Source organism: Telopea speciosissima, chromosome 9 (genome assembly GCF_018873765.1).
Source record: "Telopea speciosissima isolate NSW1024214 ecotype Mountain lineage chromosome 9, Tspe_v1, whole genome shotgun sequence".
Classification (NCBI taxonomy): domain Eukaryota; kingdom Viridiplantae; phylum Streptophyta; class Magnoliopsida; order Proteales; family Proteaceae; genus Telopea; species Telopea speciosissima.
The window spans coordinates 3067291-3080138 of record NC_057924.1 but is presented as its reverse complement, the minus strand read 5'-3'; the positions used below and the strand labels follow the sequence as shown (position 1 = coordinate 3080138).

The 12848-nt window shown below is 42.3% G+C and overlaps 1 protein-coding gene across 1 annotated transcript in view; it reads right to left on the bottom strand.

The window, feature by feature from the left end:
- LOC122640027 (probable inactive ATP-dependent zinc metalloprotease FTSHI 5, chloroplastic) overlaps window positions 1–10875 on the bottom strand; it is a 74782-nt gene extending 63907 nt beyond the window's left edge. The window contains exons 1-2 of the mRNA XM_043833122.1: window positions 9900–10875; window positions 8777–9248 (exon numbers count right to left, since the gene is read on the bottom strand). Coding sequence (XP_043689057.1) covers window positions 8777–9248; window positions 9900–10843 — 1416 coding nt within the window. The 5' untranslated portion in view covers window positions 10844–10875. The remainder of the gene's footprint in view (window positions 1–8776; window positions 9249–9899) is intronic.
- Between the last annotated feature and the right edge of the window lie 1973 nt (window positions 10876–12848).

The following is a 12848-nucleotide window of genomic DNA, read 5'->3' as shown; positions in this document are numbered from 1 at the left end:
GCGGAAAAAGCTAGCGGTGGATTGGTGGTGAGTCGTGAGTGGGAGAAAGGGAGTCGGAAGCTAGCGGTGGTGTGTGGAAGTCGGGAAAAGGTAAATCACAAGGAAGAAAAGGGAAAAGAAGAGAGTGACGGTGATCATGGAAAAAGAACTCGGTCGAAACCGACCGAAACCACCGAGATATCTCAGTTTTGCAAGAAACCAAGACTAGTTAAGCAGGGAGCATAGTTGTCACGGCGTCATGGCGATCCAAATCGGTGGAGGGGTGTCACGTCGATATATCGACATGTCGCCCGCCATGGCGTTGCCATGGCGAGCATGTCGACCATGTTTTATTTTTTATTTTCTCTATTTTTAATGTGTTAATAGCTGTATACTCAAGCCATGTTTTATTTTTTCTCTATTGTTTCTCAAGTTTTAAGAAGAAAATTCAGAAATCGAAGAAGAAATCGAAGAGGGAAAGAAGAAATCTAGGTCGCCATGCAGCCCTCTCCAGCGCCAGGACGCCATGACAACTATGGCAGGGAGTTTTAAAAGTTCACGGTTTCGGTTAGTTTTGGTGGGTTTCGACCATATTTCGCTAGTTTCGACCTGAATACCTATAGAAGTGTCACTTATCCCCATCGAAACTTGAGGAAACCTGGCTGGAAACCAGGACAGGCACTTATTTATGTCTAATATCATTTAAGTAAATGAAATAGTATTTCATTTACTTAAAATATTATTCATAATTAAGCAAATACCCCCTATTTGAATCCAATAAAAATAGTTAAAAAATCAAATTCAAAAAGGATAAAAAGTTAAACCCCCCCCCCAGTTCAAGAACAAAAATTAAATTTTCGGCGGTAGGTGCAATTTTCAACTTTTAAATGCTAGGGTTTTTCTCAAATCTAAAAATTCCATAAATCTTAAAATTGTAAAACATTACTAAAAACCAAAAGTGCGGTACAATATTCATTTGTTTTGATGTCTAAAAAATTATTTTCAATCCGAACCATTTTGACAGCATCCGCGCACACCAAATTAACTTTGACCAGAACATAACTCCTTCAATATAAATCAGATTTAAGCAATCTTGGATTTGTTGGAAAGCTAATTCAAAAGTAAGGTAAAATATTCATTTGTTTTTATGTCTAAAAAATTATTTTCATCCAAGTCAGCCTAAGTCCTTATGTTGTTCCAGCTTTATTGACTCCAAAGAAGGACAACTCGTGGCGAATGTGTGTGGACAGCAGGGCTATTAATAAAATCACCATTAAGTACAAGTTTCCTATTCCTAGACTTGATGATATGTTGGACATGCTGTCCGGCTCTATGATCTTCTCCAAAATTGATCTTCGAAGTGACTATCATCAGGTTCGTATCCGCCCTGGAGATGAATGATAGACAGCTTTCAAGACCAAGGATGGTTTGTTCGAGTGGAAGGTTATGCCCTTTAGTTTAACGAATGCACCCAGTACTTTCATGAGAGTCATGACACAGGTACTTCGCCCTTTCAATGGTAAATTTTTGGTTGTTTACTTTGACGATATTTTGGTGTACAGTAAGCATCCAGGGGAACATATTGACCACTTGAAACAAGTACTAAGGGTACTTAGACAGGAGAAACTCTACATCAACCTGAAGAAGTGTTCCTTTATGCTGCCCAAGGTTATCTTCCTTGGATTTATTGTGTCTTCAAAGGGTGTTGAGGCAAATCCGGAGAAGGTCAGAAGCATTGTTGAATGGCCTATTCCGAAGACTTTCACAGAAGTCAGAATTTTTCATGGGCTGGCATCATTCTATAGGAAATTTGTTCGCAATTTCAGTGCCATTATGGCACCTATTATTGAGTGCACCAAGCAAAGCAAAGGAAAGTTTGAATGGACAGCAGCCACCAGAAAAACTTTCCAAGTAATCAAGAAGAGGCTGATTGAAGCTCCAATGCTACACCTACCAAAGTTTGACCAAATATTTGAAGTTGCTACAAATGCTTCTCATATTGGTCTAGGAGGAGTTTTGATGCAAGGTAGGCACCATGTTGCTTTCTACAGTGAGAAGCTCAATGATGCCAAATGGAGGTACTCCACTTATGACCTTGAACTTTATGTTGTTGTTCAAGTGTTGCGCCATTGGAGACATTACCTCATTAGGAAGGATTTTGTTCTATACACTAATCATGAGGCACTCAAGCACCTCCACTCTCAAAAGTCCATTAGCAACAGTCATGCGAAGTGGGTTGCTTATCTACAAGAGTTCAACTTTGCCTTAAAGTACAAGTCAGGAAAGGAGAACACAGTAGCTGATGCACTGAGCAGAAAAGTACTAACTTTGAACACTTTCTCAGCCCATGCACTTAGCATCGAGCAGATACGTGATGAGTATGCTAGTGACAAGGACTTCAGTGTCCTATATGCTAAACTGAAGCAGGGTGGACAGCACCCTAAGTATGCTATACACGATGGTTACTTGTTCCTTGGTACACGGCTGTGTATACCAGATTCTTCCCTACGCCATCACATCATAAGGGAGTTACATGGAGGAGGCTTGGGCGAACATTTTGGGAAAGACAAGACCATCTTACAGGTGACTGATCGGTATTATTGGCCTCACTTGGCCAAAGACATGGAGCATGTAATCAAGAGATGCCAGTTTGCCCACTACCTATGTCACGCCCCATCCCAACAAGGAATATAATATCATATAAAGGGTGACTAGGACGACGCGTGTCATCCTACTAAACCGCCTGGATCACCGACACAGTGTCCCAACGCACGCCATATCCAATATTAACACAATGTAACATTAGAATGCGAAAAGAGGAATATTACATTCCAAGGATCGTAGTATGCGAAGCGTATAAATCGAATAGTTACAAGATGTTCAAAGCTAGATGATAAATACAAGAATTAGTTACATTTCCAATGATCATCTAATAACTATCAAAAATGGTATTACAAGAAGTATTTCACCATAGGCCTTAGCCTCAAAAGTAATCAAAAAGGGATCGAGTCCCGAATATCCTCACGGCCCGTAGGCACAATCATCGCAAGGACAATTCAGCGCCATGCTCCTCAAACACGGCCTCCGGCTCCTCCTCACCGATCTCATCGTATCCCGAGGGCTGAACTCCAAGTCCCGCGAGATATCCGCCACCGCACCATAATCTAAAAAAAATGCGCGCACGAGGGGTTAGCTCCACGAGCTGAGGGGATGGGAATGCACAACACACAATTCACATAGTCCAATGATGCATGCACATGTTAAGTCCATTTTTCCACCTAACAAACAACTAAGTCAATGGCATATGCTACTCGCGGACAACTCTGGAGACACTCGTGGGTCACTTAACTTATCGCCACAATGAAACCTCAATTGTCACGTGGGACCTACGCCGATCGAAGCCTCCAAGACCACCTAGCCGCGCACTCTCGATAACCAATACTACCACGATCGGGGCCTCTCCCACCTCCACGTAATCCGGATCGATTACCCAACACCTAAACCCCTGTTGGTAAGGGTCGAGCATAAGGGTGTGAAATCCTAGCCACAAATATACTACATGCAAGTCCTATCGTCCCGAGAGGTAATCCCGGCGCATCAACTTTTCATCCGGTTTAGTGCCTAAGCACAAGACGGCACGGCGCCATACAGCTCAACATGACATTCAACATAATTTCTTCATAAATGTTTATAGAGTTCGGGAGTTCCGCAGACTGCACCCACCGCACCGAGACCCATCAAGATACAACATTACCAATCAACATTATAACAAATAGATATAAAATTATGCAATATGCGCAAACATGCTTATTAATTATAATGAGTACATAATATATAGTGCATAATAATAACAAGCCCAAACAACCAAACCCACTCACAACGTATACGCCAAGCACCCAGCTTTATCGGGTCGCCTCGATCAAGCAATAAGCCTCAAAGTGAATATTTTAACCTATACAAAGAGGGGAATAAGGTTAAACGAGCGAAAGGAACGGATCCCCAAAAGGTCTCCCATAAACACTTAAGTATAAGGTTTCGTAGAGACGAAGTGGTCGGCAGGAGTGGTTTCACGCCCAATTCGCAACCACATGTAAATCCTAGGAAACCGGGGTTCGGGACGAGTTTAGTCAGGTCGGATGCGGTGTGGTTTAAAAACTGAATCCAGCGTAAATCCGAAGCTTCAGGGCTCGGGACAATTTTTTGTCAGGGGTCGGATGCGAGATGTGGTTTCGTAAAAATCAATCCGAGCGTAAATCCGACCTTCACAAGTAATCCTTCTCGAAGGTAATTTCGTGGTGGTTTCTCGCAGTCCAACCCACATGTAAACCCTCACACCTTCGTGTCCAAAATCCGAAGGATTCCCCTCCAAGGACCCCATTTCAGTGGTTTTTAAAGCACAAGGACTTCAAGAAAACTCCATCCTAAGCTCATTAGGGTCCAACCTTAAATTTCCCAAATGGCAATGAGAACCCTCACATTAGAGCTCATAATGGAGTGAACTAACTCCACCATAGCTTGGCTTAAAGCTCCATCTACTCCCTAGGTTCCAAGAGAGACTAGGTCAATCTCTCCATTACCCAACCCCTTTTGAAATCCAAAATAGAAGAAGGAAGAAGCTTACCTACCCCAAGATGAGAGCTCCACGATTTCGCCCCAAGAGATGGGGTCTCCACCTTCCTCCAAGCCTCTCTCTCCTTCCTCTTTCTCTTCCTCTCCTCTTTCTCTCCTCTTTCTCTCCTCCACGATTTAGGGTAGAAGAGGATGTTGAAGAAGAAGTGATGTTCTCTCCCCCTCCTCCTCTCTTTTATAATAAATGGGTATTTGGGGTACCACTAGTCAAATGGGTCATGAGGCCTAATGGGTCAACCCATTAGTCCTATGTGGGTAAGTGGATGGAATAACCCATCATTGGTCAATAGGTTATATGGGCCGCCCACCACCTCACTAGGGAAAAGCCCATTCTTGATGGGTTCATATGAGATGGGCTTAAGTCCCCAATGTACTTCCTAAAGGTACGTGGGACCCGAACTTAAATTATTCCTTCTCTCATGAAATAGCTCGAGCGGTTCCACCCGGACCCGCACTTCGAGGTTACCAAGGAAGAATAATTAATAAGACTTGAGGCTAGAACTTACTTTTCCCCCTGTCATGGTTTATTACCACTGACCCCGAACAGCCGCCACGGCAACGCTAAGCTCATCACCGAACGAAATATCCAATTTGAGGTGACGGTCCAGGATGCTCTCTCCTGAACTCCTCGCTTCCGGGCCGGGTACTTGAGGGTAATCGACTAAGTCGTCCACAACGAACTTTCCCCACCGGCGGTTGAGGAATCTTTCCTCCACGAAACCCGTGCTGTGGTCAACGATTTTGTAGCTAGGTTTGACCATCATGGAGAACAGTGCACCAAAGATACGGCGGCGGTATCTACACGTCACGAGAAGAAATGATATTTAATTATATCCCGGGGTACGGGTATAACAACCTAAGGGTAACAAGCAGAACACGGGTCTCTACTCACCATTATCGATTCCTCACCAGCCTTGGGTTGATCTTAGTATGGATTTTGTTCTTAGGCTGCCCCCTACTCGTGAGAGATATGATTCCATCATGGTCATAGTTGATGGATTCACCAAGATGGCTCACTTCTTCCTTGTAGCAAAACACTTGATGCTTCCCACATTGCCTAGTTGTTTTTCAAGGAAATAGTTCGCATCCATGGGCTGCCTAGCACTATAGTTTCTGACAGGGATGTGAAGTTCATGAGTTACTTCTGGAAGACCTTATAGATGAAGACAAATACCAAGCTGTTGTTCTCTACTGCATTCCATCCACAAACAGATGGGCAAACAGAGATGGTAAACAGAAGCCTTGGTAATCTATTGAGGTGTTTGGTCAGAGATTATGAGAAGACATGGCCCTCCATGCTTGACATTGCTGAATTTGCCTACAACAGCTCTGTGAACAGGACCACTGAGCATACCCCCTTTGAGATCTTGCTTGGGATTCAGCCCAAGCGACCCATTGATCATGTTCCTTTACCCCCTCAAGCTAGGGTAAGCATAGAAGCAGATGAGTTCTTACGCCACATCACTTAGGTGCATGCAGATGTTAGAAGAAAAATTGCACTCAGCATTGATCACTACAAAGTTACAGTTGATAAGCATCGAAGATTGGTTGAGTTCAAGCCTGGAGACATGGTCATGGTCAGAGTTAACCCAGAGAGACACCAACCAGGTGTTAATAGCAAGCTCCATCCGAAGAAGATGGGTCCATACAAGGTGCTGAAACGTATTGGACTCGATGCTTATGTTCTTGAGTTGCCTGATGATATGGGCATAAGCAAGGTGTTTAATGTAGCTTATCTTTACCTATATGTGGGACATCACTCAGATGATGATGATTCTAAACAAATGTTGAGGCTGCCCCAACTCAAGCCACCTACTGAAGATGTGATCGAGGAGGTTCTAGATGACATGCACAAGATTACTCGACATGGCACAGGTTATCATTCCTTGTCAAATGGAAAGGTCGCCCACGTCAGGACAGTACTTGGATCCATGCAGATGATTTCAAGAAGCTTGACCCCGAGTTGTATAAACGTTACGTGGCCTTCACCCATTCATCAGAGATGAATGTTTTCAAGCCGAGGAGAGCTGATGCAGGTCCAAGCACCCGCAAGAAGAAGAAACAGCCCTAGAAATATGGCTGATTGTTGGAGCCTTAGTTTTAATTTTCAGTTTCTATACTTCGCTTTTTTTTTTTTTTGTATATTCAAATTGAACCATGGTCTTACCGGTTCAATTTAAGTGACTCCTTCCTATTGGCTAGAAGTTGTTTTATTTCTATTGGTCCTTAGAGGATCTTTTGAGTTATTTGTTTTTTAAGTTAAGTTGTCTCCCTCAACGATTTCTAAAGAGGGCAGACTTGTTTTTGTAATGGGAATTCAGGCTCTAGGATTTCCATTCCTGAGCTGAACAGGTGTAAGGCCATTGGCCATTGATTATAAATAGAATAATCGTGGGAGGCTCCCCCACAGTTCAAATTTTCAAAATAATTCTCTGCTTTGCTGCCTTTGTTGCTGCTGTAATTGCTCCAGTGTGAGAGTTGCCTTGTGGATCTCAAGGTGAAGGGATCGGTGGACCTCCAATCGACTCCTTGCATCTGTTCAGATCGGAAGGCTCTCTTCTCTGCTTCAAGCTGCTGATATTGGATCTCTGCAAATCCAGTAAGTTATTTACAATTTACTGCAACTATCCTTCTTCTTCTAATCCTCCAACCTAAGCCTACCTACTTACAATCGATCCCCTACACCCTAGCTCCATCTATAACCTGTCCAGCCCAATTTCCTCCATCAATCTCATCCAAACTTCATCCACAGCAGCCTTACCACCTCCCCTACACTGAAGGACAGTAACCCCTGCCCCATCCCTACATTAAACCCTAGAATTCCCCAGCCTGCATTAGACCCAAAAACCCTAGAATTTCCAGATCTAATATTTTTAACAATCAGTTCAACCTTAAACTCTGGCCGAGTGCTCTTCCCCTTCATTGGAAGACTCGATCATAACCCCTTCCCTAAATTCCCATCCTAAACCCTCAAACTCACCTCACTTATTTTTCCCAAAACCCGAAACCCTAATTTTCTAAATTTCAAACCCTCACTCAAACCTTACTAAACCTGCACCTTTAGACTCCTATAAACCTGTCTGCCTTCACTAAATAAGATCCAATCCCATTACCTTAAACCTAACCCTAATTCTGTCCTGGTTTCCCAATCCTGCCCCAATCAGCCAGCAGGTTGTGAGATCGTACCTGGCTCCTAGTAGACCCCTGTCTATCTAGGACTACATTAATAACCTTTTTCAAACCCACACCTCCCACTCCTTGGCTTACAGACCTGATCCTTACAAAATGATACCCAGGGTCATTTCTCGAATTGTCTCACAAGGTCCTTTGGATTTGTTCACACTTTCACCACTAAACCAGAATAGTGAACAGAGAAAGGTATAGATTGGAATAAACACAGGCATCAAACTGATCTTCCTGCCTTTGGGCAAACATCTGCCTTGCGAAGCCAGTAGTTGCTTCTCCATCATTTCCATGACCAGGTTCCAAACAGATTTCTTTCTGGAAGAGACATCCTTAGGAAGGCCCATGTAATTGGAAAGAAGAGAACCCACTAGCATTGAAAACTCCTAGCTAGAAATCTCTAGGTAAACTTAAGAAATATCACATCACTACAAAATATGAAGATGAATATTCGTTGCATTAAGAGAATACAGAAAGATAGGTGCATCTTGGCAAAAGGTTAGAACAAAAACTCTAAATCACAATTTATAATGTAAAAGAGACTCTCAGTATTCTGATAGACCCTCCTAGCAAAACAAAAGCAGAAAAACCAGTCAGACCCTAAGGACAATGACCATGCCGGGTTTGTCCTAGCAACCTTGTGATTAAATAAGCCAACTCCAGATCCATCCAACAACTGGATTGTCATCCCTAAACAAAATAAAAGGATACAATACTGGTACTGCATTGCATCTATTACTCGGGTTTCAAGTAAAGGATAATCAAAACCTGAAAGAAGGATGAGACAACGTTGCAGATACAGGGATGTTCATAGACATAAGGGTTAGTTCAGTTTGTACAACACATCTATTAATCCATTTTCAGGTAAAAGAAAATGAAGAAGTAAAGGACAATCATGACACAAAAGAAGGATTAGACAATAAAAATGGTTACAGGGAAGTTCATAAAAATAGAAGCATGTGTTTCCTAAGATACAGGAAACTACCTGTCTTTGAGCCACATACTGTCTACCATTGTCATCATTTACGAACAAGTTCTTTTTCAGTTCTGCTTTGGTTTCTTCTCGCCACTTCTTCCATCCATGATACAAGTGAAGGCTGGCAGCCTTGGGAACAACAACCTCCTTATCTCCAAACTTCCATTTCCATTCGATTTCAGGGAAAGCCTTCACAACCTCATCTGCTGGCGTGTCTACAATAAAACGCTTTTCCTCTCCAAACCTCTTCATGTTCTTCCTTATACGGGTTTCAAGATCCCTCTGCAGCTTCCTTGACTCTTTAAAACCTTCTCCGATGTGTAGAACAAAGTTTTTAGTACTTCTATCCAAGGAAGGAGAAGAATCTTCAACTTCAAGAACACTTGGCAGGATCATTTGCTCCCAGTACTCTCTTTGTGCACTTTCTAGTTCTCTCAGAATATCAGATCTGGAGAGAGTGGTAGCAGAACTATCTGGCAGACTGCAACCACATTAACCATGAGGAAGTGTAACTTCAGCTACTTTGTTTGGAGAAGAAGTAGGCTCATAAGTCATATGAAGAAAGTGTAACTTCACCGACTTTACTCGGAGAAGTAGTTTCAAAATTCATAAACAGAAAACCACAGAAGAAACACAACCCAAAGAATGTGAACGAATATATAAAATTGATGCCCCTTGACCGATATCACAGTATATGTTTTCTCTAGAGAGATTATATAACTCGTTAACTTAAAGTTAAAACTCAACATAGGAAAATTTACACCTTTAAAGAGACATAATATAAATTTTCTTGGGAATCCTGGGGAGAGAAAGACTGATCATCCTTATGTATTGTTTTCTGTCTGGTGGTGTTGTATCCTACATTGTATTCTTATCTTGGTTCATCAATAATGTGTTGTCATCTATCCACAAAGAGAGAGGAAGAGAGAGAGAGAGAGAGAGAGAGAGAACTGTTATAACATTTGAATCTTCATGAGACTCCAAAATGTTCCCAGATCAAGTACTTAACCTTCTACAAAGAAAATAAGAAAGGGGAAAAAACCTGAAACTTAAATTTAAAAGGTAAGTAAATGAATTGACTATCCACATGCCACTTTAATTTACAATGTAGACATTAGAGGATCAGAGATACCTTTCAACCCTCCGATGCTTCAATTCATGCTCAAAATTCTTCACTAAAAGCTCACTTTCCCTATCAATAAAAGAAAGTTCTCTGATACCAATACTAAAGGCCATTGTCTCCCTCCTTACAATCCTATCTTCAATCTCACCTACCTTCTCCCATATCTCACTATATTCCTTCTCAGCAGCACTCATATCCATTTCAAGCCTCTCCATCTGCTCCTTCACCTCCTCTCCATCGCTAAGCTTACTTGACAACTTAGCAAGTTCCCTTCTAGCCTTCGTAACAGAATCAATTATCATATCTGAACGTTTAACCAAACGTTTCTTCTCATTCCTCATTTCCTTTAGCTCAGCATTCAGTTCCTCCAAAATTCTATCCTGCATCTCCTCCTTCTTCAATTTAACCTCTCTTAACGCTTTCTTAACTTCTTTCATGTCAGCTTTAGACGACCTAACTTCTTCAATCCTCCGAAGAAGTTTCGAAACCACCTCCAGTAGCTTTCGAGTATAATCCGAGTACTCGTGTTCTTTCTCTTTCTTTGTTCTAGTTTCCTTTTTTGTAGCAACACCAACTACGGGAGCAGCAGCAGCTACTGCAGGAACTTGAAGAGTATTAAAAGGCAACAGACCAAAAGCAATACAACACAAAGCAAGCACTATTAGCTTTCGAATAGAATCAAGTAAGTTCCTCTCGGACTTATCTTCCACTTTAGGTTCTGATGCGCCAATGTAATTTACAGAGCTAAACCTCCCAAAATTCTTGGTCGTTTGGATGAAATTTTTAGGCTTCTTTGATGATTCTACTCGTAATCGAATAATGCGACGTTGACTCGTTAATGGTTTGCGCTTTGAAGGATAACGAGAGGATGGAAGAGATAAGAGTTTAAGTCTGGAAGGTAAAGGAAGTAAGGGAACGCCATTAATGGAGAGAAATAGAGAATTTGAAGGCATTGGTGCGGTTTGGGACGATAAGAAAATAAAAGAACAGCGTCGGGGGAGGAGAGGGAGTGAGAAACAGAGGGAAGGGAGAGAGTTAAACAGATGAACGGAAGCGGAGACGACGATCCGATTTCTTGCTTCGTGTTAGAGGGATTCCACTCGGGTAGGGTTGCGCTTGAGTCGAGCTAAGAATAGAGCACAGATGAACGGAGGTGGAGCCGTCGAGGACTGGTTTTGGCCCCTTCTTCCGCCATTGTTTCTGCACCTGGAGCGAGAGCGAGAGAGAGATGAGTACTGAATTGGGTAACATGAGTATGGTGCAATTACCATAACTCCCCTATAGTCACACTATATTTATTCAAAGTCCTTTAACTTAAACTTCTTTTATTGTTCCCCCAAGAAAGCAAAGTTCCACCTCTCATTCTCCCCTGGCCTTTTAAAATCCCTGGATTACCCCTCTATCACATTAAACAAGTCGTCCTTAACCCGCTGCCCCACCCCTCGTCCCCATCTTCCCTGCCCCAGCCCCTCTCTACAACTCTCACCCCACCCTTCTGCTCAATTCTCACCATACCCCCTCCCGTCCCGTAGCCCCCTCCTGCGGTGAGAGCATCCCCCATTGATTCATTTTCGCTTTCCTTGTACTCTCGATAAAGTACTTTGTTGGTGCTCTTAGCAGTGTTGTCATTGTTGGCAACAAGGATTTGGCAGTGATGTGGTTGTGAAGACAATAGTATTTAGTTGGTCAGTATGGTGTTTGGGCTTGCGTTTTCTTACTTCTTTCTTACTGGTTTGAAGGGTATCTATTGGAATAATATATATATATATATTCACTTGGGAAGACCGAAAATGCATCTCTGGAGCCCTAGAGAATAAGGAAATCAAGGAGAAGTAGTCTTCTACCATTCCGGCGTGGTTTGAGACCAAAGGCGCAAAAGAAATCGACTAAAAACATCGGTTTTGTTGTTGGCGATGGATTCAAATGCTTGATTCGTTCTATTGAAGATCTCATAGCATTCGTTTGGAGTTGGGTGTTTGCCTTTGAGAGGGTAAACGTGATCACAAACCATGGCTTCTCTGTTCTAGGTTTATTTTTTAATTTTTAAATGTATTGGGTAGAACTAGAACCTAAAGTGCAATCTGTTATGGGTTGGGTTTGTGATTGAATCTATTTATTGGGTTGATAGGTTGCAAGGCTGAGGCCATTTTTGTATTAGGATTGAGGTCCTTACCCTCACTTAGGTGAGAGGTTAAAGCAGGGTAAGGGGTATCCTGGCCGTAGGGGTGGCTAATTGTACTGGAGTTGAGTATTGGGCAAATACGAAACCCCAAGGGGTATTGCTCCGTGGACGTAGCCTTCACACACTGTGAGGTGAACCATGTATATCTTGTCTCGTTATCTACTGTTATTTGTTGGAGACTAATCCTTGTTTTGCAAGGTGGGTTTACAGTCTTGGTAGACCTGACCATATTCTGATGGTGCGAGGTGAGATTGTAAGCGACTGTGTTGTTTGCAAAAAACATAAAAAATTAAGGGAACTAATTCACCCCCCCTCTCAGTTTGATCCAGTATTCACATACTTGAACTGAAATTCTCACTATATGTAAGTTATCAATTCCACTAATCCATCTGTCTGAGAACGCAATTTTAATCCTCTCTAATTCTCTAAAGTGTGTAGTGCGGCAGTTCGAGGTGGAGATGTCGACACCTGGCAGCTTAAACATCCAACGGTCCGAGTTTATTGACTTCTTTTTTTCTTCTTCTCGAGTTCAGCACCGTTGTATGTCCGAGTTGTCAGTGTCGACATCTCCACCCCAAATTGCCGTAACATTTGCACACTTTTAGGAAATTGCGAAGTATTTACTTTGACAGGGGGATAATCTGGGTATTTTAAAATACCAAGGGAGAATGAGAGGTGGAAGTTTGCTTTAATGTGGTTAGCAGAATAGAAGTTTTTGGTATGTCTGAATGATGGATTATTTTGTCATACCCAAGTTTGGAACGGAATTGAGTTCA